The sequence below is a fragment of the Nyctereutes procyonoides genome, unplaced genomic scaffold (genome assembly GCF_905146905.1).
Source record: "Nyctereutes procyonoides isolate TBG_1078 unplaced genomic scaffold, NYPRO_anot_genome, whole genome shotgun sequence".
In the NCBI taxonomy this organism is placed as follows: Eukaryota; Metazoa; Chordata; class Mammalia; order Carnivora; family Canidae; genus Nyctereutes; species Nyctereutes procyonoides.
The window spans coordinates 29,134,675-29,158,638 of NW_026575035.1; the positions used below are offsets into that span (position 1 = coordinate 29,134,675).

Consider the following 23,964-nt stretch of genomic DNA (forward strand, 5'->3'; position numbering starts at 1 on the left):
TGAGAAAAGATTCTCTTTTTTTTTTTTTTTTTAAGATTTTATTTATCCATTCATAGAGACAGAGAGAGAGGCAGAGGGAGAAGCAGGCTCCATGCAGGGAGCCTGATGTGGGACTCGATCCCGGGTCTCCAGGGTCATACCCCGGGCCGCAGGCGGCACCAAACCGCTGCGCCACCGGGGCTGCCCTGAGAAAAGATTCTAAAGTTTCTGTAAGAGACAAGTGGATTCCATTTAAAAGGATCAAGAAATCAGATGCTGTTTGTCTTTGCAACTGCACAGTGGACGCTGGAAGATTGTAGGACAAATTTATTTCACAACTTAGCAAAGATTCCAACCTGGAGTTCTGAATCTGGCCAGACTCTCAGTCATGTGTGAGAGTGGAATGCAGATGTTTCAGATATGCCAGATCTCAAAGGAATCTTATCTCCTCTGCACTCAAATCATTTAGCCAAGAAAGAGGAAGATGTTGGATCTGGGAAGTTGGCTCAAACACAGAGAAGGGGACCAGTCTCCTGGAAGTGACACCCAGAGGGCAGTGATCACAGACATTCCAGAGTAGGACCTATGTTGCCACTGACATGGAGCTGATAGACTTCCTGATATGTTTAGATGTCTTGAGGAGATTTCATTGATTCGGGAGAGTTTGATGATGAATAATGATAGGCACATTGAAAGCAGTAAAGAAAGTAAGCAAGTTAATACTTAAGAGAGATCAAAATGTTGTGTAAAAATGATTGTGTCATTATGATTAAAATATTGAATGTTAATCTAACCAAAGTTAGGATGTCAACTATTGGAAAAGTGGCAGGACAGGAAATGTGTGTGTGCAAGCATATGTATATGCTTCTGTGTATGTGCATGTGTAACAGAGGAGTGTTAATTCTTCCTGTTATTGAGAATGCCCCCAACTAAGAAAACAAGAAATAGGATAAATACGATTTCATAAAAGAGACCACTTTATGCTTTTGTGGGCAAATTTAGATGTTAAGTTGCTCTTCTCAAATTTGAGGAGTTGTGAGGGACACCTGAGTAGCTCATTTGGTTAAGCATCTGCCTTGGGTTCAGGTCATGATCCTGAGGTCCTAGGATTGAGCTCCGCATTGGGCTCCTTGCTCAGCTGGGAGTCTAATTGTTCCTGTCCCTTTGCACTCTCCACCCCCGCTTGTGTGCATGTGCGTGTGTTCTCTCTCTCTCTCTCTCTCTCTCTCTCTCACATGCACTCTTCCTGTGTCAAATAAAATCTTTAAAAATATTTGTGGCATTGTGAAATAAATAGCTATTACAGAAATAGCATTTTTATTTTCCAAGAATAGCTTTAAACTGAAAGTAGATTTTGTCATATATCTGTCAGTCTTGATATTGAGGATTTTTCAAGTACCATACACTTCTTTCAGGTGAGTGCCATTTTGAATGGAATGTTAGATCAGAGCTTCAGGGATCGAGCCAGCCAGAAACAGCAAGGACTGAAACTTGCAAGTACAATTCTGCACAACTGGAAGAAGTGGGACTCATGGTGGGCCAAGGATTCTACTCCTGAAAGTAAAACGGCGGTGCTGACCTTATTGGCAAAAATTTTGCAGGTATCTTGAGAACCTTAAAAATGAAGTTGTTTTGGACTCTGTAAGTTTTATCTTTAAAAATATAATGGAGAGGGGATCCCTGGGTGGCGCAGCGGTTTGGCACCTGCCTTTGGCCCAGGGCGCGATCCTGGAGACCCGGGATCGAATCCCACATCGGGCTCCCGGTGCATGGAGCCTGCTTCTCCCTCTGCCTATGTCTCTGCCTCTCTCTCTCTCTCTCTCTTTCTGTGTGACTATCATAAATAAAAAAAAAAAAATTAAAAAAAAATATAATGGAGATTTAAGAACTCATTGGTTTGATCAGTAAAAAATATTTTTACTAAGTTGCTGATTACCTTACATTTTATACTTTTTCCATTATTATCACTTATACTCATTATCCTTTCCTATACTTTACTTTTTTAGTGTTTTTAAGTCCTACCAGATCAATTTAAAATATTTCAGAACAAGAATTGTTAAAATATTGTTGAAGCCCAAGAACAAATTTGTAGATTATTTCTGGGATTACAATCTTGGAAAATGTGTTAAAGGACATTAGAAGCATAATATAGAGATGTATCATGTTTTTACTTCCCCTCCTTTAGATCGATTCATCTGTATCTTTTAATACAAATCATAGTGCATTCCCTGAAGTCTTTACAACATATACGAGTCTACTTGCTGATTCAAACTTGGGTTTACATTTAATGGTAAGTGGTCAAAAAGATTTTTTTTCAGATTACGTTCTCAATTATTTTACCACTTTATATTTTTACATCCTTACGATGCTTTCTCTTTTTTATTATGGAAAATTTCAAACATATTCAAAAGCAGAGAATAACACCTATGTGCCTGTCACTCAGCTTCAATAGCCACCTGTCTATGGGTGTGTCTGTTTCAACTATGCAGCCATTCCCACTCTTGAAGGAGACATTTGGCATCATGTTATCTAATCTGCTCATACTTTTGTGTGTCTCTCTAAAAGATAAATATAATCACAATGAATTTCCCATACTTAGAAGAATTAGTATTTCTCTTTGCATATGTGTAGTTCAAATTGGCTTTTTTGAGAATTGCTATATTCGTGAATGACAGAATTTAAAGTATTAATCATTTTTCTATTAATAAATATACCTGGGTAACTTTTAGGTCAAGAACTTAATACTATAATTTTAAAATCTTACAATAATTAGATTTCATGCTATAATAAAATGTAGCCTTAATGAAATACGTCTTTTTAGTAGATCATAAGAGTATTTCTTTGAAAATTTCTGTTCTGTGGTTAATCAAGTTTCTCATTCCTCAGTATGAGGGAGCTTGGGAACTTTCTTGCCACACAAGGGAGATAGGAAATATCACCTAGTTTCTTTTACACTTGTTATAAAGTTCTGTATTAATTCTGCAAGGAATATTTATAAATTATCCCATAGGTTGTTCAGTATGCTCTTCCACACCTAACTTATCCAGTGTATCTCTACTAGAGTCTGTATTTGTAGAAGGAAAAATCACACAGCATCATCATACAGTGTCCTATTTAATTACACATTAATAGCCCTGAGTTGGCCCACTGGCCTCTACAGTAGAAGCCGAGATACAGCATTGTGTTTGGGTTGGCTTTCAGTGTAATCTGGAAGGTATTCTGAAGTCATTCATTCAATCTACACAGTGCATTATTTGCAAAGCCTTTAGAAAACTGTATTTTATTTTTCCTGTGGGACTTACAAGCCCCAACTGGTGCAATTTCATATGTCTTCATTACTCCCACAGGGTCAGGCTGTAATTCTTCTTCCATTCTTCACCAATCTTACTGGAGGCAGTCTTGAGGACCTTGAGCATGTTCTTGAAAAGCTTATTGTTTCTAATTTCCCCATGAAGTCTGAAGAATTTCCCCTGGGAACTCTGCGGTACAGTAATTATGTAGACTGCATGAAAAAGGTTAGTTTTTAGTAATACCAAGTGAAATTAAAACATTGTTTTTCTGTTACATTTCTTCATGAAAAGAAGTGAAATATTCAGAGTCAGAGAATTTTTGCAACTTTTAAGAATTCAGTTCAATTCATTTTGAAAGCTGGGTAGCTGTGGAGGCAGATGCATATCTAAATCCTTTGGAATTTATTCCTATTTTAAATTGAAATCTTTTATTCAGAAAAATACTGGGAAATATTCTATGAATAATGTATACATTTTGAAAATTAATGCCAAAAAGAGTTAAGAAATAGAATATTACCAATATGGTTCAGTTTCTAAAATTTAAATAGTGGTTATTTGAGAAACATGTAGTGATTATCACCAATGTTATTTAATATACAAAGGTTTCTAAAGTATCAGTGGCTTACACCAGGTGGTAGATGGTTTCTCCTGTATAATATTAGATTGTTGTTATTTTCAGCAACATATACAGGTTTCCCCTGCTATCCAAAAGTAGAACTTTTTGTAAGTAGGCTTTTTGTAAGTCAAAATGGCATAAAGCAAAGAAGCAGTTACCATTAATTTGTATGGAAATTTTTTCAGCATTTCCAGACCCAAAAACACCTTTCTTAGGCACTTTTGATACCAAGGGACACATCTTGCTAACAGGTACACAGAATAAATTGAGATAAAGCACAGATGTTTACAGACACAAAGCTATGGTAGCTTGATGCTGAGATGCTGAGCGTAGATCCTGGGGAAAGAGCTTGGTGGTACCACTCTCAATGGTCAGGATACATGCTGCTTTTAACTTGCCAGTCTCCTGTCTTGAATGGTAGGTTTCTGCAATCAGCAGGTCATTGATGGGGTGACACCATCATATAGGTACCTTCTGAGTATTATGTTCCCAAGCAGTCTGTTACCTAACTGGTTATAGCATCCACAAAGATTGTACATAGATCTTTGGTACTTTCTCTTACTGTAAATGTGCTAATGTAAATATAAGTATAGTCACTGAACATTTGAAGAAAGCTTCCAACCTAAGAAGATGTAAACTAACAGGAAGAAGGAAATCAGGGAACTGAATCAACAAAGGGAGATGGGAGATGAGAACATCAAAGAAACTGTAAGAGTAACTTCAGAGATGAGAGAAGGTATGATATCCTTGAATAGAACAAATAAATGCTCTTTGAAATTAAATATGTAAAAGCAAAATTTTAAAAAATTTCACAAAACAGACAATAAAATTGAGGATATTTCCTAGAAAGTAGAACAAAACATAGAGAGGGAAAGTGGGAGAGTAGAGAACGTTAGATGTTTTAATTTTGTTTTGTTAGTACTAGTAAGAGCAAAGCAAAAATAAAAACTCAGGAAAAGTACTATTTTTTTCTCCAGTTTCTAGATGCTTTGGAATTATCTCAAAGTCCTGTATTGTTGCAGTTGATGACAGAAATTCTCTGTCGAGAACAGCAGCATGTTATGGAAGAATTATTTCAATCTACTTTCAAAAAGATTGCCAGAAAGTAAGTCATTCTGTTCTAGTCGGGGACACCGGGAACCATACATATTTTATTTCTGTAGGAAATTATCCTCTCTGTTCCAAAAAAAAGTTGAGTGGCAATTGCAGTCCACTGTTACAACTGAATTTTATTTTGTTTTTCTTGGTGGAGTAAAAAAGACTTACTGTGAAAGTTTCAAACATGCTCAAATCTACAGAATAAGACCGTAACTGAGCATCTAGATCAGAATAAACTAAGAAAAATCCAAATGCATGATGCAACTGAAGTAGTACTTTGAGAGGAATTTGTTTCTTTTAATACCTATATTAGAAAATAAGAAATCTCCTGAATCGATATTATAAACCTCTGCCTTAAAATCAAGAAAAATAAAACTGAACTGAAAACAAACAGAAGGAAGGGAATAATAAAGATTAGATTGAAAAGTAATGAAATTGAAATTAGAAAAATGTGGGAAAAAGTCAGTGAAACCAAAATTGGTTCTTTGAAAAGGTAGATGAAATTGTCACTGTTAACTTGAAAAACTAGGAATAAAAGAGAAATTACAGTTCATGAAAATTAGGAATTAAGGAGGAAACATTACCACTGACCTCTCAGAAGTTAAAAAGATTATGGGAAAATATTATGAATGATATCATGCCAACAAATTCAGCAACTTGAAGGGGACAAATTCCTAAAAAGTCACAAATTACCAAACTGACTCAAGATGAAATAGAAAATCTGAGTATATTTCATAAATGTATATTATATATATTTAATATGCATATTTAATATATAATTATATATAATATATAATAAAATATATTTAATTTCATAACTTCTTCAGAAAATAGAGGAGAAAAGAGTACTTCCAAACTCATCCTGTGAGGCTATTATCACACTGTTAACAAAGTCAGACAGAAACATTGCAAGAAACATATAAACCAATATCCTTCATAAATACAGACACAGAAGTTTTCAAAAATATATTTAAAAACTCTGGGGGTTATACTGATGTTGGCAAATCGAACTTCAATAAAACAAATGAAAAAAATCCAGCAATATGATATATGTATGATAGATAAATATTATAGACTATAATATAAATATTACCTTTTATAAATATAAAAAATATGTACAATATAGATATATAATATATATAACTTAGGTAATATATATTTTATATATACATATATATAAACACAATAACCAATTGGGATTTGCCCTAGGAATGCAAAACTAGTTTAATATCTAAGAATCAATAGTAAATACTATATTAAAAGAATAAAGGACAAAACCACGTTATCATTTCAGGAGATATAGATAAATTTTTGACAACATCCATTCATGATAAAAAGGACAAAAGGTCACATATGAAAAACCAATAGCCAACAAAATATTTAATAGTAAAAGACTGAATGTCAGGGCAGCCCAGGTGGCTCAGGGGTTTAGTGCCGCCTTCATCCCAGGGCCTGATCCTGGAGACTTAGGATCGAGTCCCGCGTCGGGCTCCCTGCATGAAGCCTGCTTCTTCCTCTGCCTGTGGCTCTGCCTCTCTCTGTGTCTTTCATGAATAAATAAATAAAATCTTTAAAAAAAAAAAAAAGAAAATACTTTTCTCCTAAGTTTGGGAACAAGGCAAGGGCGTACGCCCTTTTCATTCAACAAGATACTGAGGTTCTAGCCAGTGCAGTCAGGTAAGAGAAAGAAATAAAAGATAACTAAATTGGAAAAAGGAGTAAAACTCTTTTTAGAGAGAGAGGGAGAGAGAGAGAGAGAGAGAAACACATGCACTCATAGGGGATGAGGTAGAGGGAGAGGAAGAAAAGCCCAAGTAGACTGTGAGCTGAGTACAGCGCTCGACTGTCTGCTCAATCCCATGACCCTGAGACCATCACCTACTGAAATCAAGAGTTGGAAGCTCAGCTGACTGAGCCATCCAGGTGCCTTAAAGCTGTCTTTTTTTTTTAATATTTTATTTATTTATGAGAGACACAGAAACACATGCAAAGGGAGAAGTAGGCTCCCCACGGGGAGCCCGATGTGGGACTCGATCCCAGGACCCCAGGATCGTGCCGAAGGCAGGCGCTAAACTGCTGAGCCACCTAGGAGCCCCATAAAGCTGTCTTTATTCATGAATAGCACGAGGTAGAAAATCCTAAAGATCTACAAAAAAGTTATTAGGACTAATAAACAATTATACAAAATTTTAGGATATAGGATCAATGTTAAATCCATTGCTTTCTATAAATGAGCAGAAAGCATTCAAAACTATAATTAGGGTGATCCCTGGGTGACTCAGTGGTTTAGCGCCTGCCTTTGGCCCGGGGCGCGATCCTGGAGTCCTGGGATCGAGTCCCACGTCGGGTTCCCGGCATGGAGTCTGCTTCTCCCTCCTCCTGTGTCTCTGCCTCTCTCTCTCTCTCTCTCTCTCTCTCTCTCTCTCTCTCTCTCCCCCTCTCGTAAATAAATAAATAAATCTTTAAAGAAAAAAAAAACTATAATTAGGAATATAATTGCATTCATAATACCATCAGAAAGGAAAAAAACAGGAATAAATTTAACAAAAGAAGTATAAGACTTGTACAATAAAAATTACAGCTCATTGCTGAAGAAAATGTAAAACTTAAGTATTTAAACATCAAACATTAATTTAAAAATTAAAGATTTAAATAAATGGAGAGACATTCCACGTTCATGAATTTGAAGATTGGGTATTGTTGACATGGCAGGTAAAGTTGATATGTAAATTTAATGCAGTCTGTCAGAATGCAAGCAAGACTTCGTGTTTGTGCAGTTTAAAATTTTCATTTTAATTAAACCTTACTGAAAATATACTCTCTAAGGATACAAAAAGTTTGTATACCAAAATCACCTGGTATTTTTCAGTATATGGTTATTATGACAACTAGGTATGCTTATTTCAGCTAATTATGAAATTTTAAAAATTGTTTATATAAAATATAATCTTTCGATGTAATTTTCTTTTGAAAATGTAAAATATTTATATAATTTGAAAGTCATAACTGTAAGTTCGCCCAGGTGGCCCAGGTGGTTGTGTGTCTGCCTTCGCTTCAGGACATGATACAATGGGTCCTGGGATCGAGCCCCATGTTGGGCTCCCTGCTCATGGGGAGTCTGCATCTCCCTCTCCCTCTCCTGCTCCTCCCCCTGCTTGTATGTACACATGCACATGCGCACTCTCTCTCTCTCTCTCTTGCTCTTTCTCTGTCAAAGAAATAAAATCTTAAAAAAAAAAAGTCATAACTGAGGTTTATTTAAGAGTCTTTCTTCTGTCTGTGTCCCCTTTCTTATTCCTCTTCACCTGCGTTTTTTTCTACCTCCTATCTATTACAGATCACTCCATGTCAGTACAAAAATCTTCCTCAATCCTTTTTAATTTGAATAACTATATAACTAATATAAATAACTTACTGATTGTGAAGAAGTAGCATAGTATTTTGAAACAGCCCTATTGATAGACTTTTGGGCTCAATTTTTTACTACAAAAAAATAACAGTGAATAGTTGTGTGTATATGTCATTTCGTATTTTGCAAATATATCTTTGGAGTGGATTCCGAAACATAATTGAAAGGTAAATGCATTTGTAATTTGTGTGTGTGTGTGTGTGTGTGTGTGTGTGTGTATGTTGAATTTTATTTATATGTATATTTTTTATTGGAGTTTGATTTGCCAACTATGACCAGTGCTCATCCAGTCAAGTGCCCTCCGCAGTGCCTAGTCACCCCATCCCTCCGCCCACCTCCCCTTCCACCACCCCTTGTTAGTTTCCCAGATTTAGAAGTCTCTCATGTTTTGTCTCCCTGATTTTTCCCACTCATTTCCTCTCCTTTCCCCTATAATCCCTTTCACTCTTTTTTATATTCCCCAAATGAATGAGACCATATAATGTTTGTCCTTCTCCAGTTGACTTACTTCACTCAGCATCATACCCTCCAGTTCCATCCACATTGAAGCAAATGGTGGGTATTTGTCCTTTCTGATGGCTGAGTAATACTCCATTGTATATATAGACCACATCTTTATCCAACATCATTTGATGGACACCGTGGCTCCTTCCACAGTTTGGCTATTGTGGCCATTGCTGCTGTGAACATTGGGGTGCACTTGTCTCAGCTTTTCACTGCATCTGTATCTTTGGGTTAAATCTGCAGCAGTGCAATTGCTGCGTCATAGGGTAGCTTTATTGTTAATTCTTTGAGAAACCTCTACACAGTTTTCCAGAGTAGCTGCACCGATTCACATTCCCACCAACCATGTAAGAGGGCTACCCTTTCTCCACATCCTCTCCAACATTGGTTGTTTCCTGCCTTGTTAATTTTCCCCATTCTCACTGGTGTGAGGTGGTATCTCATTGAGGTTTTGATTTGTATTTCCCTGATGGCAAGTGATGCAGAGCATTTTCTCATGTTCTTGTTGGCCATGTCTATGTCTTCCTCTGTGAGATTTCTCTTCATGTCTTTTGCCCATTTCAGGATTGGATTGTTTGTTTATTGGTGTTGAGTTTAATAAGTTCTTTATAGATCTTGGAAACTAGCCCTTTATCTGATAGGTCATTTGCAAATATCTTCTCCCATTCTGTAGGTTGTCTTTTAGTTTTGTTGACTGTTTCTTTGCTGTGCTGAATGTTTTTATCTTAAGTCCTAATAGTTCATTTTTGCTTTTGTTTCCCTTGCCTTCATAGATGTATTTTGCAAGAAGTTACTGTGTCCAAGTTCAAAAAGGGTGTTGCCTGTGTTTTTCTCTAGGATTTTGATGGAATCTTGTTTCACATTTAGATCTTTCATCCATTTTGAGTTTGTGTTGTGGTATAAGAGATGTTCTAATTTCATTTGTATGTAGCTGTCCAGTTTTCCCAACACCATTTATTGAAGAGACTGTCCTTTTTCCAGTGGATAATCTTTCCTGCTTTGTCGAATATTAGTTGACCATAGAGTTGAGGGCCGATTTCTCGGTTCTCTGTTCTGTTCCGTTGATCTATGTGTCTATTTTTGTGCCATACCACACTGTCTTGATGACCACAGCTTTGTAGTACAACTTGAAATCCAGCATTGTGATGCCCCCAGCTCTGGTTTTGTTTTTCAATATTCCCCTGGCTATTCGGGGGTCTTTTCTGATTTCACACGAATCTTTTTTTTTTTTTTTCCACAAATCTTGATATTATTTGTTCCAACTCTTTGAAGAAAGTCCATGGTATTTTGATAGGGCTTGCACTGAATGTGTAGATTGCCCTGGGTAGCACAGACATTTTCACAATATTCTTCTGATACATGAGCATGGAATATTTTTCTATTCCTTTGTGTTTTCCTCAATTTCTTTCAGAAGTGTTCTGTAGTTTTTAGGGTATAGATCCTTTACCTCTTGGTTAGGTTTATTCCTAGGTATCTTAGCTTTTGAGTACAATTGTAAACGGGATTGACTCCTTAATTTCTCTTTTTTCAGTCTCGTTAGAGAAATGTCACTGATTTCTGGGCATTGACTTTGTATCCTGCCACACTGCTGAATTGCTGTATGAGTTCTAGCAATCTTGGGGTAGAGTCTTTTGGGTTTTCTATGTACAGTATCATGTCATCTGCAAAGAGTTTGACATTTTCTTTGCCAATTTGAATGCCTTTGATTTCTTTTTGTTGTCTGATTGTTGAGGCTAGGACTTCTAGTACTATGTTGAATAGCAGTGGTGAGAGTGGACATCCCTGTCTGGTTCCTGATCTTAGGGGAAAGGCTCTCAGTGTCTCCCCATTGAGAATGATATTTGCTGTGGGCTTTTCATAGATGGCTTTTAAGATGCTGAGGAATGTTCCCTCTATCCCTACACTCTGAAGAGTTTTGATCAGGAATGGATGCTGTATTTAGTCAAATACTTTCTCTGCATCTATTGAGAGGATCATATGGTTCTTGTTTTTTCTCTTGTTGATGTGATCTATCACATTGATTGTTTTATGAATGTTGAACCAACTTTACATTCCAGGGATAAATCCCACCTGGTCATGGTGAATAATCTTCTTAATGTATTGTTGGATCCTATTGGCTAGTATCTTGGTGAGAAATTTTGCATCTGTGCTCATCAGGGATATTGGTCTGTAATTCTCCTTTTTGGTGGGGTCTTTGTCTGGTTTTGGACTTACGTGATGCTGGCCTCATAGAACGAGTTTGGAAGTACTCCATCTCTTTCTATCTTTCCAAACAGCTTTAGTAGAATAGGTATGGTTCCTTCTTTAAATGTTTGATAGAATTCCCCTGGGAAGCCATCTGGCCCTGGACTTTTGTGTCTTGGGAGGTTTTTGATGACTGCTTCAATTTCCTCCCTGGTTATTGGCCTGTTAAGGTTTTCTATTTCTTCCTGTACCAGTTTTGGTAGTTTGTGGTTTTCTATAAATGCATCCATTTCTTTTAGATAGCCTAATTTATTGGCATATAGCTGCTCATATGTTTTCTTTTTTCTTTCTTTCTTTCTTTCTTTCTTTCTTTCTTTCTTTCTTTCTTTCTTTCTTTCTTTCCTTCTTTCTTTCTTTCTTTCCTTCCTTCCTTCCTTCCTTCCTTCCTTCCTTCTTTCTTTAGTTATTTTTTTTTCATAATACGTTCTCAAAATCCTTTGTATTTACTTGGTATTGGGTGTGATCTCTTCTCTTTCCTTCATGATTTTGTTAATTTGAGTCTTTTATTTTTAATAAGGCTGGCTAATGGTTACTCTATCTTATTAATTCTTTCAAAGAACCATCTCCTTCTTTTGTTTATCTGTTCTACAATTCTTCTGGTCTCTATTTCATTGAGTTCTGCTCGAATCTTTATTAACTCTCTTCTTCTGCTTTGTGTAGGTTTTATTTGTTCTTTCTCCAGTTCCTGTAGGTGGTAGGTTAGCTTGTGCATTTGAGTTTTTTCCAATCATTTGAGGGATGCTTGTATTGCGATGTATTTCCCTCTCAGGACTGCTTTTGCTGTATCCCAAAGATTTTGAACGGTTGTATCTTCATTCTCATTACTTTCCATGAATCTTTTTAATTCTTCTCTAATTTCCTGGTTGACCCTTTTATCTTTCAGCAGGATGCTCTTTAACCTCCACGTGTTTGAATTTCTTCCAAATTTCTTCTTGTGATTGAGTTCTAGTTTCAAAGCATTATGGTCTGAAAATACACAGGGGACAATCCCAATCTTTGGTTCGGTTGAGACCTGATTTGTGACCCAGTATGTGGTCTGTTCTAGAGAAAGTTCCATGTGCACCTGAGAAGAATGTGTATTCAGTTGAGTTTGTATGGAAAAGTTTTGTATATATCTGTGAAATCTAATGGTCCAGTGTATCATTTAAAGCCCTTGTTTCTTTGTTGAGGTTGTACTTAGAAGATCTGTCATTTGCAGAAAGCACCTTGTTGAAGTCGCCTACTGTTAGTGTATTAATTATCTATGTCTTTACCTTGGTTACTAATTAATTGATATACTTGGCAGCTCCCACATTAGGGAGATAAATATTCATGATTATTAGGTCTTCTTGTTGGATAGATCCTTTAAGTATGATATAGTGTCCCTCTTTATCTCCTCATACAGTCTTTGGGATAAACTTTAATTTATCCAATATGAAGATTGCTACCCAGCTTTCTTTTTGAGGACCATTTGAATGGTAAATGGTTCTCCACCTTTCATTTTCAGACTGGAGGTGTCTTTAGGTCTAAAATGAGTCTCTTGTAGACAGCAAATAGATGGGTCTTGCTTTTTTATCTAGTTTGAAACCCTGCGTCTTTGATGGGATCATTTAGCCCATTCATGTTCAGAGTAACTATTGGAAAATAGGCATTTAGTGTCATCATAATACCTATTCAGTCCCTGTTTTTATATATATATATATATAATATAATATATATATATATATATATATATATATATATTTATTTATTTATGAGAGACACACACACACAGAGGCAGAGACACAGGCAGAGGGAGAAGTAGGCTCCATGCAGGCAACCTGATGTGGGACTCGATCCTGGGACTCCAGAATCACGCCCTGGGCCAGAGGCAGGCGCTAAACCGCTGAGCCACCCAGGGATCCCCAGTCCCTGTTTTTGTGGCTTATTTCTTTGGGCTTCCTCTTTCTTTGCCCCCCTTAATATTTGTGTAGATCTGGTTTGGTGGTCACATGTTCTTCCTGTTTCTGCCTATATGGAAGCTCTTTATCTCTCCTTCCATTCTAAATGAGAGACTTGCTGGATAAAGTATTCTTGGTTGCATGTTCTTCTCATTTGGGACCCTGAATATATTTGCCAGCCCTTTTTGCCCTGGCAGGTCTCTGTGGAGAGGTCGGCTGTTAATCTCACATTTCTCCGTATAAGTTAGGAATCTCTTGTTTCTTGTTGCCCTAAGTTTTTTCTCTTTATCTTTGAAAGTTGCAAGTTTCACTGTTAAACATCAAGGTGTTTAATGGTTTTTATTGATTTTGGGGGGGGGGAACCTCTATCTCCTGGATCTGAATGCCTGTTTCCCTCCCCAAATTAGGGAAGTTCTCAGCTATGTTTTGTTCAAATACATTTTCTGGCCCTCTGCCCCATTCACACTTTCTGGAACCCCAATTATACATAGATTTTTTTTTCCTTCTGAGACTGTCATTTATTTCCCTTAACGTTTCCTCATGGTCTTTTAGTTGTTTTTCTCTTTTTTCCTCACCTTCCTTCCTTGCCATCAACTTGTCTTTTATGTCACTCACTCTTTCTCCATCTCATTAACCCTCCTCGTTAGGACCTCCAGTTTGGATTTCATCTCATTTAATTGATTTTTAATTTTGGCCAGATTAGATCTAAATTCTGCAGTTGAAGTCCCTTGAATCCTTTATGCTTTTTTCCAGAGCCACCAGTAGCTTTACAATTGTGCTTCTGAATTGTCTTTCTGACATTGTTTTTTTTTCTCTCTCTCTTTTTTTTTTAGTAATAAATTTAGTTTTTATTGGTGCTCAATTTGCCAACATACAGAATAACAGCCAGTGCTCATCACGTCAAGTGCCCACCTTAGTGCCGCCACCAAGTCACCCCCAACCCCTGCCCACCTCCCCTTCCACCACCCCTAGTTCATTTCTCAGAGTTAGGAGTCTTCCATGTTCTGTCTCCCTTTCTGATATTTCCCACTTACTTTTCCTCCTTTCCCCATTATTCCCTTTCACTATTATTTATATTCCCCAAATGAATGAGACCATATAATGTTTGTCCTTCTCCGATTGACTTACTTCACTCAGCATAATACCCTCCAGTTCCATCCACATCGAAGCAAGTGGTGGGTATTTGTCGTTTCTAATGGATGAGTAATATTACATCGTATACATAAACCACATCTTTATCCATTCATCTTTCGAAGGACACCGAGGCTCCTTCCACAATTTGGCTATTGTGGACATTGCTGCTAGAAACATCGGGGTGCAGGTGTCCCGGCGTTTCATTGCATCTGTATCTTTGGGGTAAATCCCTAGCAGTGCAATTGTTGGGTCGTAGGGCAGATCTATTTTTAACTCCTTGAGGAACCTCCACACAGTTTTCCAGAGTGGCTGCACCAGTTCACATTCCCACCAACCGTGTAAGAGGGTTCCCTTTTCTCCGCATCCTCTCCAACATTTGTGGTTTCCTGCCTTGTTAATTTTCCCGATTCTCACTGGTGTGAGGTGGTATCTCATTGTGGTTTTGATTTGTATTTCCCTGATGGCAAGTGATGCGGAGCATTTTCTCATGTGCATGTTGGCCATGTCTATGTCTTCCTCTGTGAGATTTCTGTTCATGTCTTTTGCCCATTTCAGGATTGGATTGTTTGTTTCTTTGGTGTTGAGTTTAATAAGTTCTTTATAGATCTTGAAACTAGCCCTTTATCTGATATGTTATTTGCAAATATCTTCTCCCATTCTGTAGGTTGTCTTTTAGTTTTGTTGACTGTATCCTTGGCTGTGCAAAAGCTTTTTATCTTGATGAAGTCCCAGTAGTTCTTTTTTGCTTTTGTTTCTTTTGCCTTCGTGGATGTATCTTGGAAGAAGTTACTGTGGCTGAGTTCAAAAAGGGTGTTGCCTGTGTTCTCTAGGATTTTGATGGAATCTTGTCTCACATTTAGATCTTTCATCCATTTTGAGTTTATCTTTGTGTCTGGTGCAAGAGAGTGGTCTAGTTTCATTCTTCTGCATGTGGATGTCCAATTTTCCCAGAACCATTTATTGAAGAGACTGTCTTCTTCCAATGGATCGTCTTTCCTCCTTTATCGAATATTAGTTGACCATAAAGTTCAGGGTCCACTTCTGGGTTCTCTATTCTGTTCCATTAATCTATTTGTCTGTTTTTGTGCCAGGATCACACTGTCTTGATGACCACAGCTTTGTAGTACAACCTGAAATCTGGCATTGTGATGCCCCCAGCTATGGTTTCCTTTTTTAAAATCCTCTGGCTATTCGGAGTCTTTTCTGATTCCACACGAATCTTAATTTATTCTAACTCTTTGAAGAAAGTCCATGGTATTTTGATAGGGATTGCATTAAACGTGTAAATTGCCCTGGGTAGCATTGACATTTTCTCAATATTAATTCTTCCAATCCGTGAGCATGGAATATTTTTCTATTCCTTTGTGTTTTCCTCAATTTCTTTCGGAAGTGTTCTATAGTTTTTAGGGTATAGATCCTTTACCTCTTTGGTTACGTTTATTCCTAGGTATCTTATGCTTTGGAGTGCTATTGTAAGGGGATTGACTCCTTAATTTCTCTTTCTTCAGTCTCATTGTTAGTGTATAGAAATGCCACTGACTTCTGGGCATTGATTTTGTATCCTGCCACACTGCCAAATTGCTGTATGAGTTATAGCAATCTTGGGGTGGAGTCTTTGAGTTTTCTATGTAGAGTATCATGTGATCATCGAAGAGGGAGAGTTTGACTTCTTCTTTGCTAATTTGAATGCCTTTGATTTCTTTTTGTTGCCTGATTGCTGAGGCTAGAACTTCTAGTACTGTGTTGAATAGCAGTGGGGAGAGTGGACATCCCTGTCTTCTGACATTGAATTGTAATCCAAATTCTAACTCTGTGGTAGATAGTGCTGTTTCTGATTCTTTTTTGGTGAATTCTTCCTTCTTGTCATTTTGCTCAGTGCAGAGTGGCTGTGAGTGGCCTTGGTCATGAATATTAGCCACGACCTAAGTAAATTTCACCTAGATGATTCTTGTTAGAAGGAGAAACCTTTCTCTCTGTAGCATTCTGGCTCTTCTCTGTTTAAATCCCAGGTTCAATTTGTAGGTGTTCAGTATGTTTTGAAAGTTTTCCAGGTAAGTTGGTGCAACCAGGTGAGTTGAGGATCCCTACTCTTCCACCATCGTGCTCTCCCCCTTGCATTTGTAATTTTGCAAGCTTTCATTACATCCCTTTTTGGGGGGTTGATATTATTTGATCCCTCGGCAGTAAATGAGTGTCTATTTTGTCACTGTTTTACCAGTAGAGTATGGTGTCAAACACTTGGATTTTTTCCCATTTTTTATAGGTGGGAAAGAATTTTGAAGCGTTGTTTTAATTTGTATTTCTTTTATTATAAGTGAAGTAGAACATATAGTTAAAGCTCATTTGCATTTATTTTCAGTAAACTACTGTCTCATTTTTTATAATTAGATTTTGTTCTTTTTCTTTTCTCCTCTTTAGTTTTCTCTGTAAGTGTTTTAGGGCTGTGTTTCTACTGTGCTGTCAGAGAGCTCCTCAAAATAATTTAAATCAAAGGCGGTGCCCAAGTAAATATTACAGAAGCTCATATACCATCTAGTAATGTCCTGAGTCTTAAAATCTTCTGACTGAATTATCTTCTAAATTGAACATTTTGGCCCTGGTTCATCCTTCTAAGAATCGGGATTTTAGATCTGGAAAAGGATTTTAATGATCATTTAGTCCTAAGCTCGTATTTTTGTAGGTGAAGAAACAAACTCTGTATTCTTGGTTTATAGACTTACAGAGAAAATCTTATAGATGATCATACTATATCTTATATTCCAAATGAGAATATAAAGGGCCAGGTGAATATATCTCTGTAGGAAATAGGAATGGCTGCTTGTTTTTAGGAAGAGACTAGATTTTTTATAACTCATGAGTTTCAAATTCTGAATCTGTGATCATCTTTAGGCCCGAGACTCTCCCAAAGCCTGCCAGCTGTTTTCTAAAAATGGTCAGATTTAAAAGTAATGAACACAATTCTCCTTAATGCCTAAATTGCTCATGAAGATTTCTGGGGATGAGTACAATAATATGGTTCATGTACAAATGCTACTAGTATTTCATGGTTTTTATATGATCTTTAATGTTACTTTTAAAATTTGTAGTCATTGGTGTTTATTTTGCTTGTTATGTGGGTAGGCACTCATAAAATATTTGTTCAAAGCAGGCATGTTCATATAATTCTCTTTTTTTTTTTTCTTAGGAGTTCTTGTGTCACACAATTAGCCCTTTTGGAAAGTGTGTACAGAATGTTCAAGAGGGATGACCTACTTTCAAATGTCACTCGCCAAGCATTTGTAGATCGCTCTCTTCTCACTCTGTTGTGGCATTGTGGCCTGAATGCTTTGAGAGAATTCTTTGGCAAAATTGTGGTGGAAACCATTGATGTGTTGAAGTCTAGATTTACAAAGGTATTTGTACATCTGTTATTAAATTTAATGGTAATGAGAATTGACCAATCTCCTTGATCAATGACCTTAAAAACTTCAATGTGTGGTTGGAACTAGAGGGTATTATGCGAAGTGAAATAAGTTGATCAGAGAAAGACAATTATATGATCTTACTCATATGTGGAATTTAAGAAACAAAACAGAGGATCATAGAGCAAGAGAGGAAAAAATAAAATAAGATGAAATCAGAGAGAGAGACAAACAGTAAAAGACTCTGAATCATAGGAAGCAACTGAGGGTCGCTGGAGGGGAGGAAGTGGGGTAATGGGGTAACTGGGTGATGTAATGAGCACTGGATATTACATAAGACTGATGAATCACTTTCCTCTACCTCTGAAACCAAGAATACATTATATGTTAATTAATTGAATTTAAATAAAATTAAAAAAACTGCAATGGATCATTGTTGCTCAAGGAGTATTACCTCAACAGTTTGATAACAATGTGTAGTTACATGGAGTCTCCATTAGTTTCCTGAGGGTGTTTTAACAAATTACCACCAACGTGGCTTAGAACATCAGAGATTTATTCTTTCTTAGTTCTGTAAGCCAGAAATCAGAAATCAGTTTCCTTGGGCTTTTGTCAAGGTGTTGCAAGGCTATAGAGGCCCTAGGGGTAAAGCCTTTCTTTGCCTCTTCCAGCTTTTGTGGCAGCCTGTATTCCTTGGCTTGTGGCTAAATCACTCCTCTCTTTGCTTCTGTGGTCACATTGCCTCCTCTTCTTTTGTCTAATCCCTCTTTGCCTCTCTCTTATAAATATATGATTGCATTAGGACCCACGTTAATCATCTGCTAATTCCAGATCCTTTACTTGATTTTATCTTTATAATCCTTTTTTATCATCGAAGGTAACATTCAGGATTCCAGTGATTGGACCGTGAGTATTTGTAAGGGGATGTTATTCAGCTGAATATAGTCTCCCTGCATCAAATGTTCTCACTCGCAAAATACATTTTTCACATCCTAACATCTCCCAGAGTCTAAACACATCACGTCATCAACCTTTAAGTCAAAATTCAATCTGAGTATCATCAGCTCAGAGTCTTAGCTTTCATCATTCAAACTGTAATGAATCACGTATGGGTAAGATTCTGGGTATGATCCATCTTTGGGCAAATTTCTTTCCATTTGTGGACCTGTGAAACTAGAAAACAAATAATTTGTTTCCAAAAGACAGTGGTTCAACAGGCATAGGATGACAATTATAGTCATTCCTATTTTAAAAAAGAGAAAATGAGGTAAGGAAGAAATCAGTGTTCCATAGGTCCAGGCAGGCAAATTCTGCCTGGATAATATAATGCTTTGTGGCTTGGTGTTCTGCCCTCTAGACCAAGACTCCATTCTTAGAGTCATTCTTTTTTCTTGAAGGATGGCATATATTTGCAGCTGAGTAGTTTTTATCAATCTGTTTCTTGCCTGTGGAATTCAGGGAGTACAACAGCTTTGGTCCTCCCCCCCCCCATTTAATTTTGTCTCTATCTGCTTCAGTCTAAGCTGGTGGTGTTTCCTCGGGTATGACATTCTCAACAACTCCATAGCTCTCCTGTGTGTGTCTTGGGGGTTTACTCCATTAGATGAGAGTCCTTCACAGGTCTTTGATGGATAATTACATCTCTGTTCTTGGTTCTATTGAAATGGATGAGGACATCCAGGAGTCCCATGCTAATTTCTTCAGTACTGGCTCAAGAATGTCCAGCCACACCCTTGTTCTTCTCTCCAGAGCCACTTTTCTAACAGTGAATTTCCTAATGTTAGCATCTTTCACAATCTGGGTAAGATGAGAATTTCTCAAATCAAGTTTTGGTTCTTATTGCTTAGTTTTTCTGTTTTTTTTTTTTGTTTTTTTTTTTTTTTTAAGATTTTATTCATTTATTTATGAGAAACAGAGACACAGGCAGAGGGAGAAGCAGGCTCCACACAGGGAGCCTGACGTGGGACTCCATCCTAGGTCTCCAGGATCAGGCCCTGGGCTGAAGGCGGCACTAAACCTCTGAGCCACCTGGGCTGCCCTCCCTGCTTAGTAGTTTTTAATTCAATTTGTCTCTTGCACCTCACATGTATTATAAGCAGCAAAGAAGAAAGCAGCCAGCACCTTCAACAAATTTGCTTGGAAATTTTTTCAGCTAAATATTCAAGTGCATGGCTTACAAATTCTGCTGTGTATATAACTGTAGAACACTTTCTCAGCCAAGTTTTCTTGCCACTGTATAACAAGGATCCTCTTTCCTCCAGTTTCCAAAAGTATGTTCCTCATTTCCTTTTTAGACCTCACTAGCAACTACTTTAATGTCCATATTTCTACCACAAGTGTGTTTATGATGATTGAGAAGTTCTGTAAGACAATTTTAGCTTTTTCTGTCAAGCTTTTTACTTCCTTCTGAGCTCTCACCAGCAATGCCTTCAGTGTTGATATTTCTGCCCAGCAGTCTCTATAGGCAGTTGGCTTTTTCCGTCATGCATGGCAAATTTCTCTCAGCCTTTTACCCATCATCCATTTGTTAGAGCAGGTCCAACTCTTGATACCAAAATATGTATTAGTTTTCTAAATTTTCAGTAACAAATTACTGTCAGCTTGGTGGCTCAAAACAACAGAATTTTATTCTCTCCCAGTTTTGGAGGCCAGAAGTCTAATTAGTTTCACTGAGCTGAATTTGTCATGTTGTCATGGCCACAGTTGCCCCAGCAGCCCTGAGTATCTACTCCTTGCCTCTTCCAGCTTCTGGTAGCTGCTGGCATTCCTCCATATGTGGCTGCATCATTCTGGCCCCTAATTCCGTCATCACATTGCCTTTTCCTGTATGTCTCATTTCTCTCTCTTTCCTCTTGTAAGGTTACATATGGTTTCATCTATGGCTGAATGAAAACCCAGAATTGTCTCCCTATCTTAAGATCCTTAACTTAATCACATTCACAAAGTCCTTTTTTGCCTTATGAGAGTGTATTCACAGGTTCCAGGGATTAGGATGTGGATATCTTTAGAAAATTCTGTAAGTACTTGAAAATTTTGTTTTTTATTACTTTGAAGTTTCACGTGCTATTGGTCATGTCTTTGATAAGATTTTGTGCAAAAGCCCTATATTCACATTCTAAGGTCACTATTTGGATGTTGTGCGTTACTTCCTGCTACACTCAGTATAACACATCAGTATTTAGATCTATGTTTCTGACCTTGGGTGCTCTCCTATTGAAGTGATTCAAGAGCTATGTTAAAATTATTTTCTATGTAAAAAGCATTGAATATTAAATATATGTATTTGAGTATTTGATATATTCAATAAATAATTTTTCATGTTTGATTAGACCAAAGATAATCATTTGTTACCTTTCCTTAGCTAAATGAATCTACCTTTGATACTCAAATCACCAAGAAGATGGGGTTTTATAAGATGCTAGATGTGATGTATTCTCGTCTTTCAAAAGATGACGTTCACTCAAAGGAATCTAAAATTAATCAAGTTTTCCACGGCTCATGTGTTACAGAAGGAAATGAACTTACAAAGACACTTATTAAGTAAGGTTTTAGTCAACTTCTGGTTTGTTTGATTGGTTAATATTTTTGATGCATGTATCATTATGCTTGTATATAATGTGGATAAATGTTGAAATATGAGTTTTTATAATTTTCTTGTTTTTTTCTTATGTACAAACTACTTAGACTTCAATTTAACAGGTTATTGGGTTGCATGTTTTATCCGATACTCATCTTTTATAAGGAATAAAACTTTAATTGTTTTTTTCTTACCATTCCCCCACTCCTTAATAGCTTGATATATTTTTAGTGGTGTGATTTACAATATAAAGGGATTTATATATTTTCCTGACCGCCATTTGAAATTAAAGGAATAGGTTGTGTGCTGATAAAACTGTTTTCAACAGTAGTTGGTCACCTGGGCAGTTTGGAGACCTCATCCTGCAGAATGAAGTCCGAGCTCCTTAGCATGGCAGGGGAGCTCTTTTAAGAATGCACCCCCTCTACACCTTTTGCTCACTGCCAGCCACTGCTGCTTCCCACCACATCTTCTGAACACATCATGTGGCTTATCCCTCACTATAAGTAACACTCTTCTCTCTGTTCATAATCCTTACATACATTTCCCCTTTGACTTAGAATTCAAAATACGGTTCGGAGTTTTTCTTTAAACCATTGCTGGCTCCTGTGCCTGGCTTACTGTCGATCCTCCTTGCTTCCATCTCTTAATTTACTGGGCTGGTTGCTGTTGCTGTTTGTACCACAGTGTGGTGAAATCCCTTTACCTTGAGATGTGCGTGGGTTCCGTGACTTAAGTTGTCTTTTTTTTTCTTTTAAGTTGCCTTTTATTTCCAGTACCTAGTATTATGCCAGACACAAACGTGACACTCAGAGAAGGCTAAACTGAATTCAGATTCTGTTGTCTGGCATTGTTGGGCTTATGCTTCAATTTCCCTGTTATATGAATTAATTTTTAACCTGCATCTATTCTACAGATTGTGCTATGATGCGTTTACAGAGAACATGGCGGGTGAAAATCAGTTGCTGGAGAGGAGAAGACTTTACCATTGTGCTGCATACAACTGTGCCATTTCTGTTATCTGCTGTGTCTTCACTGAATTAAAATTTTACCAAGGTTTTCTGTTTAGTGAAAAACCTGAAAAGGTAGACTTTTCATAAAACTTCCAGTTGCCATCAGTAATGGCAACTGTAATTTAATTATCTAAATTAAAATTATATCATAATTTGCACATCCTCAGAATATTGAGGATGTAGTTCTTGTAGTTCTGCATATATAAAGCTAAAGTGCTTCACCACGAGTTATTAAGTATAGTAGCATCAGCAATAAGGATCTCCACTATTCAGATATTTTTTCTATGACTCTTTGGATTTACAGAACTTGCTTATTTTGGAAAATCTGATTGACCTGAAACACTGCTATACTTTTCCTATAGAAGTTGAGGTGAGTGAAATTTTTTATTGGTGTTCCTGAGTTTGAAAAATTTATCAGATGCTTATAGAAAAAACATGTTATGTTAAACATGTAAAATTCCCAGTATTCAATTTGAACTGTAATATCTGGTACAATTGCAGGCAACTGTAGAAAAATGATCATAACTTGATTTTTCCCTCTCTTAAGTAGTGAAAGATAGAAAATGACAATAAAAAATGCTGTTAGGACATATCCCAGAAGATGTTTGCTGAGTAAATTCCTCTGGTCAGTGAAATTGAGATCTGTCCAGATATAGCATTATAATGCTGTGACCCTGCTTGGGTAATTTTGCAGGATAATGGGAGTTCTCTGAGCAGAAGTCATGGTAATAGTTGGGAAACTTGCTGTGGCAAATGTGACAAGCTTAATTTTAGCCAAGCTAAGTTTGACATGCCAGCCTCAGCAATTGGTGGGAGGTTGTAGGTGCACCCTTTCACAGCCCACTGGAGATGGGAATTGGGTAGAGTCCCAGGGCTTGTACAGCATGGTATAGGTCAGGAGCTGTCACTCATATTAGCGTGCGTGGCTGCTGACCTTTTCAGGTCTCGGGTTCATGAGTTCACGTAAGTGGTTGCTACCTGCCTTGTTCCCTTTTGGGACAAGACTAGGAACTTTTTTCAAGGTGTATGTTCAAAGAACTAAAAATAAAAAAAATATAATATCATTCAGACAGTTGCTGTATGTTACTTCTAAACTTTACAATAGCATTGTAAGGTGCTGTGTTATACCATAACTGTATAGTTCAGGAAACTGAGGCTTATAGGTCAGGTATAGACTATTGATAATCTGGGCATGTGGCTGCCAGAGCTTTACCCACATTAGGTGCCAGAGCCCAGAGGGGAAACATGTGCCTCAGTGGGGTTCTATGGGAAAAGCATTTCTTAAGGGCACTCACCTGTCTTTGTGGATATATTTAGTGATTTTATATTTGATAAAAGTCTTGTTCAAAATTTAGTTTTTTTGGTCGAATTGCTATTAAAATAGAAAATGTGTGATCATGATTCTAAAAAGTTTTAAATTGTATATTTGTTTTGCTTAATAGGTTCCTATGGAAAGAAAGAAAAAGTACATTGAAATTAGGAAAGAAGCCAGGGAAGCGGCAAATGGGGATTCAGGTGGGATATTTTCAAAATGATAAGATTCTAATTTGTTATGTGAATAAAAATTTTTTTAAATAGCCAAAAAACATTGAAATGGAATTCAAAAAGCTTTAAGTGGCAAATAGAATTCTATTTTGAAAGAAATGCAGTTAGCTAAACTTTAGCTTCATAGAAGGACCTCAGAATGGGCAAAGAGGACTAAGAAGAAATGGTATGCTTTTTCTATAAGTGCAAGATTGGTTGATAGCTATTTTTTGCTTATGGATTATGTCGTTTGCTT

At 37.1% G+C, this 23,964-nt stretch overlaps 1 protein-coding gene across 5 annotated transcripts in view; it reads left to right on the top strand.

The window, feature by feature from the left end:
- Nucleotides 1-23,964, top strand: part of PRKDC (protein kinase, DNA-activated, catalytic subunit) — a 215,362-nt gene that overhangs the window by 79,497 nt on the left and 111,901 nt on the right. For all 5 annotated transcript variants that reach the window (XM_055318273.1, XM_055318275.1, XM_055318274.1 and 2 more), the window contains 9 exons: nucleotides 1,395-1,580; nucleotides 2,165-2,269; nucleotides 3,327-3,494; nucleotides 4,863-4,990; nucleotides 17,378-17,585; nucleotides 20,956-21,134; nucleotides 22,088-22,256; nucleotides 22,489-22,554; nucleotides 23,627-23,699. In XM_055318273.1, coding sequence (XP_055174248.1) covers nucleotides 1,395-1,580; nucleotides 2,165-2,269; nucleotides 3,327-3,494; nucleotides 4,863-4,990; nucleotides 17,378-17,585; nucleotides 20,956-21,134; nucleotides 22,088-22,256; nucleotides 22,489-22,554; nucleotides 23,627-23,699 — 1,282 coding nt within the window. The remainder of the gene's footprint in view (nucleotides 1-1,394; nucleotides 1,581-2,164; nucleotides 2,270-3,326; nucleotides 3,495-4,862; nucleotides 4,991-17,377; nucleotides 17,586-20,955; nucleotides 21,135-22,087; nucleotides 22,257-22,488; nucleotides 22,555-23,626; nucleotides 23,700-23,964) is intronic.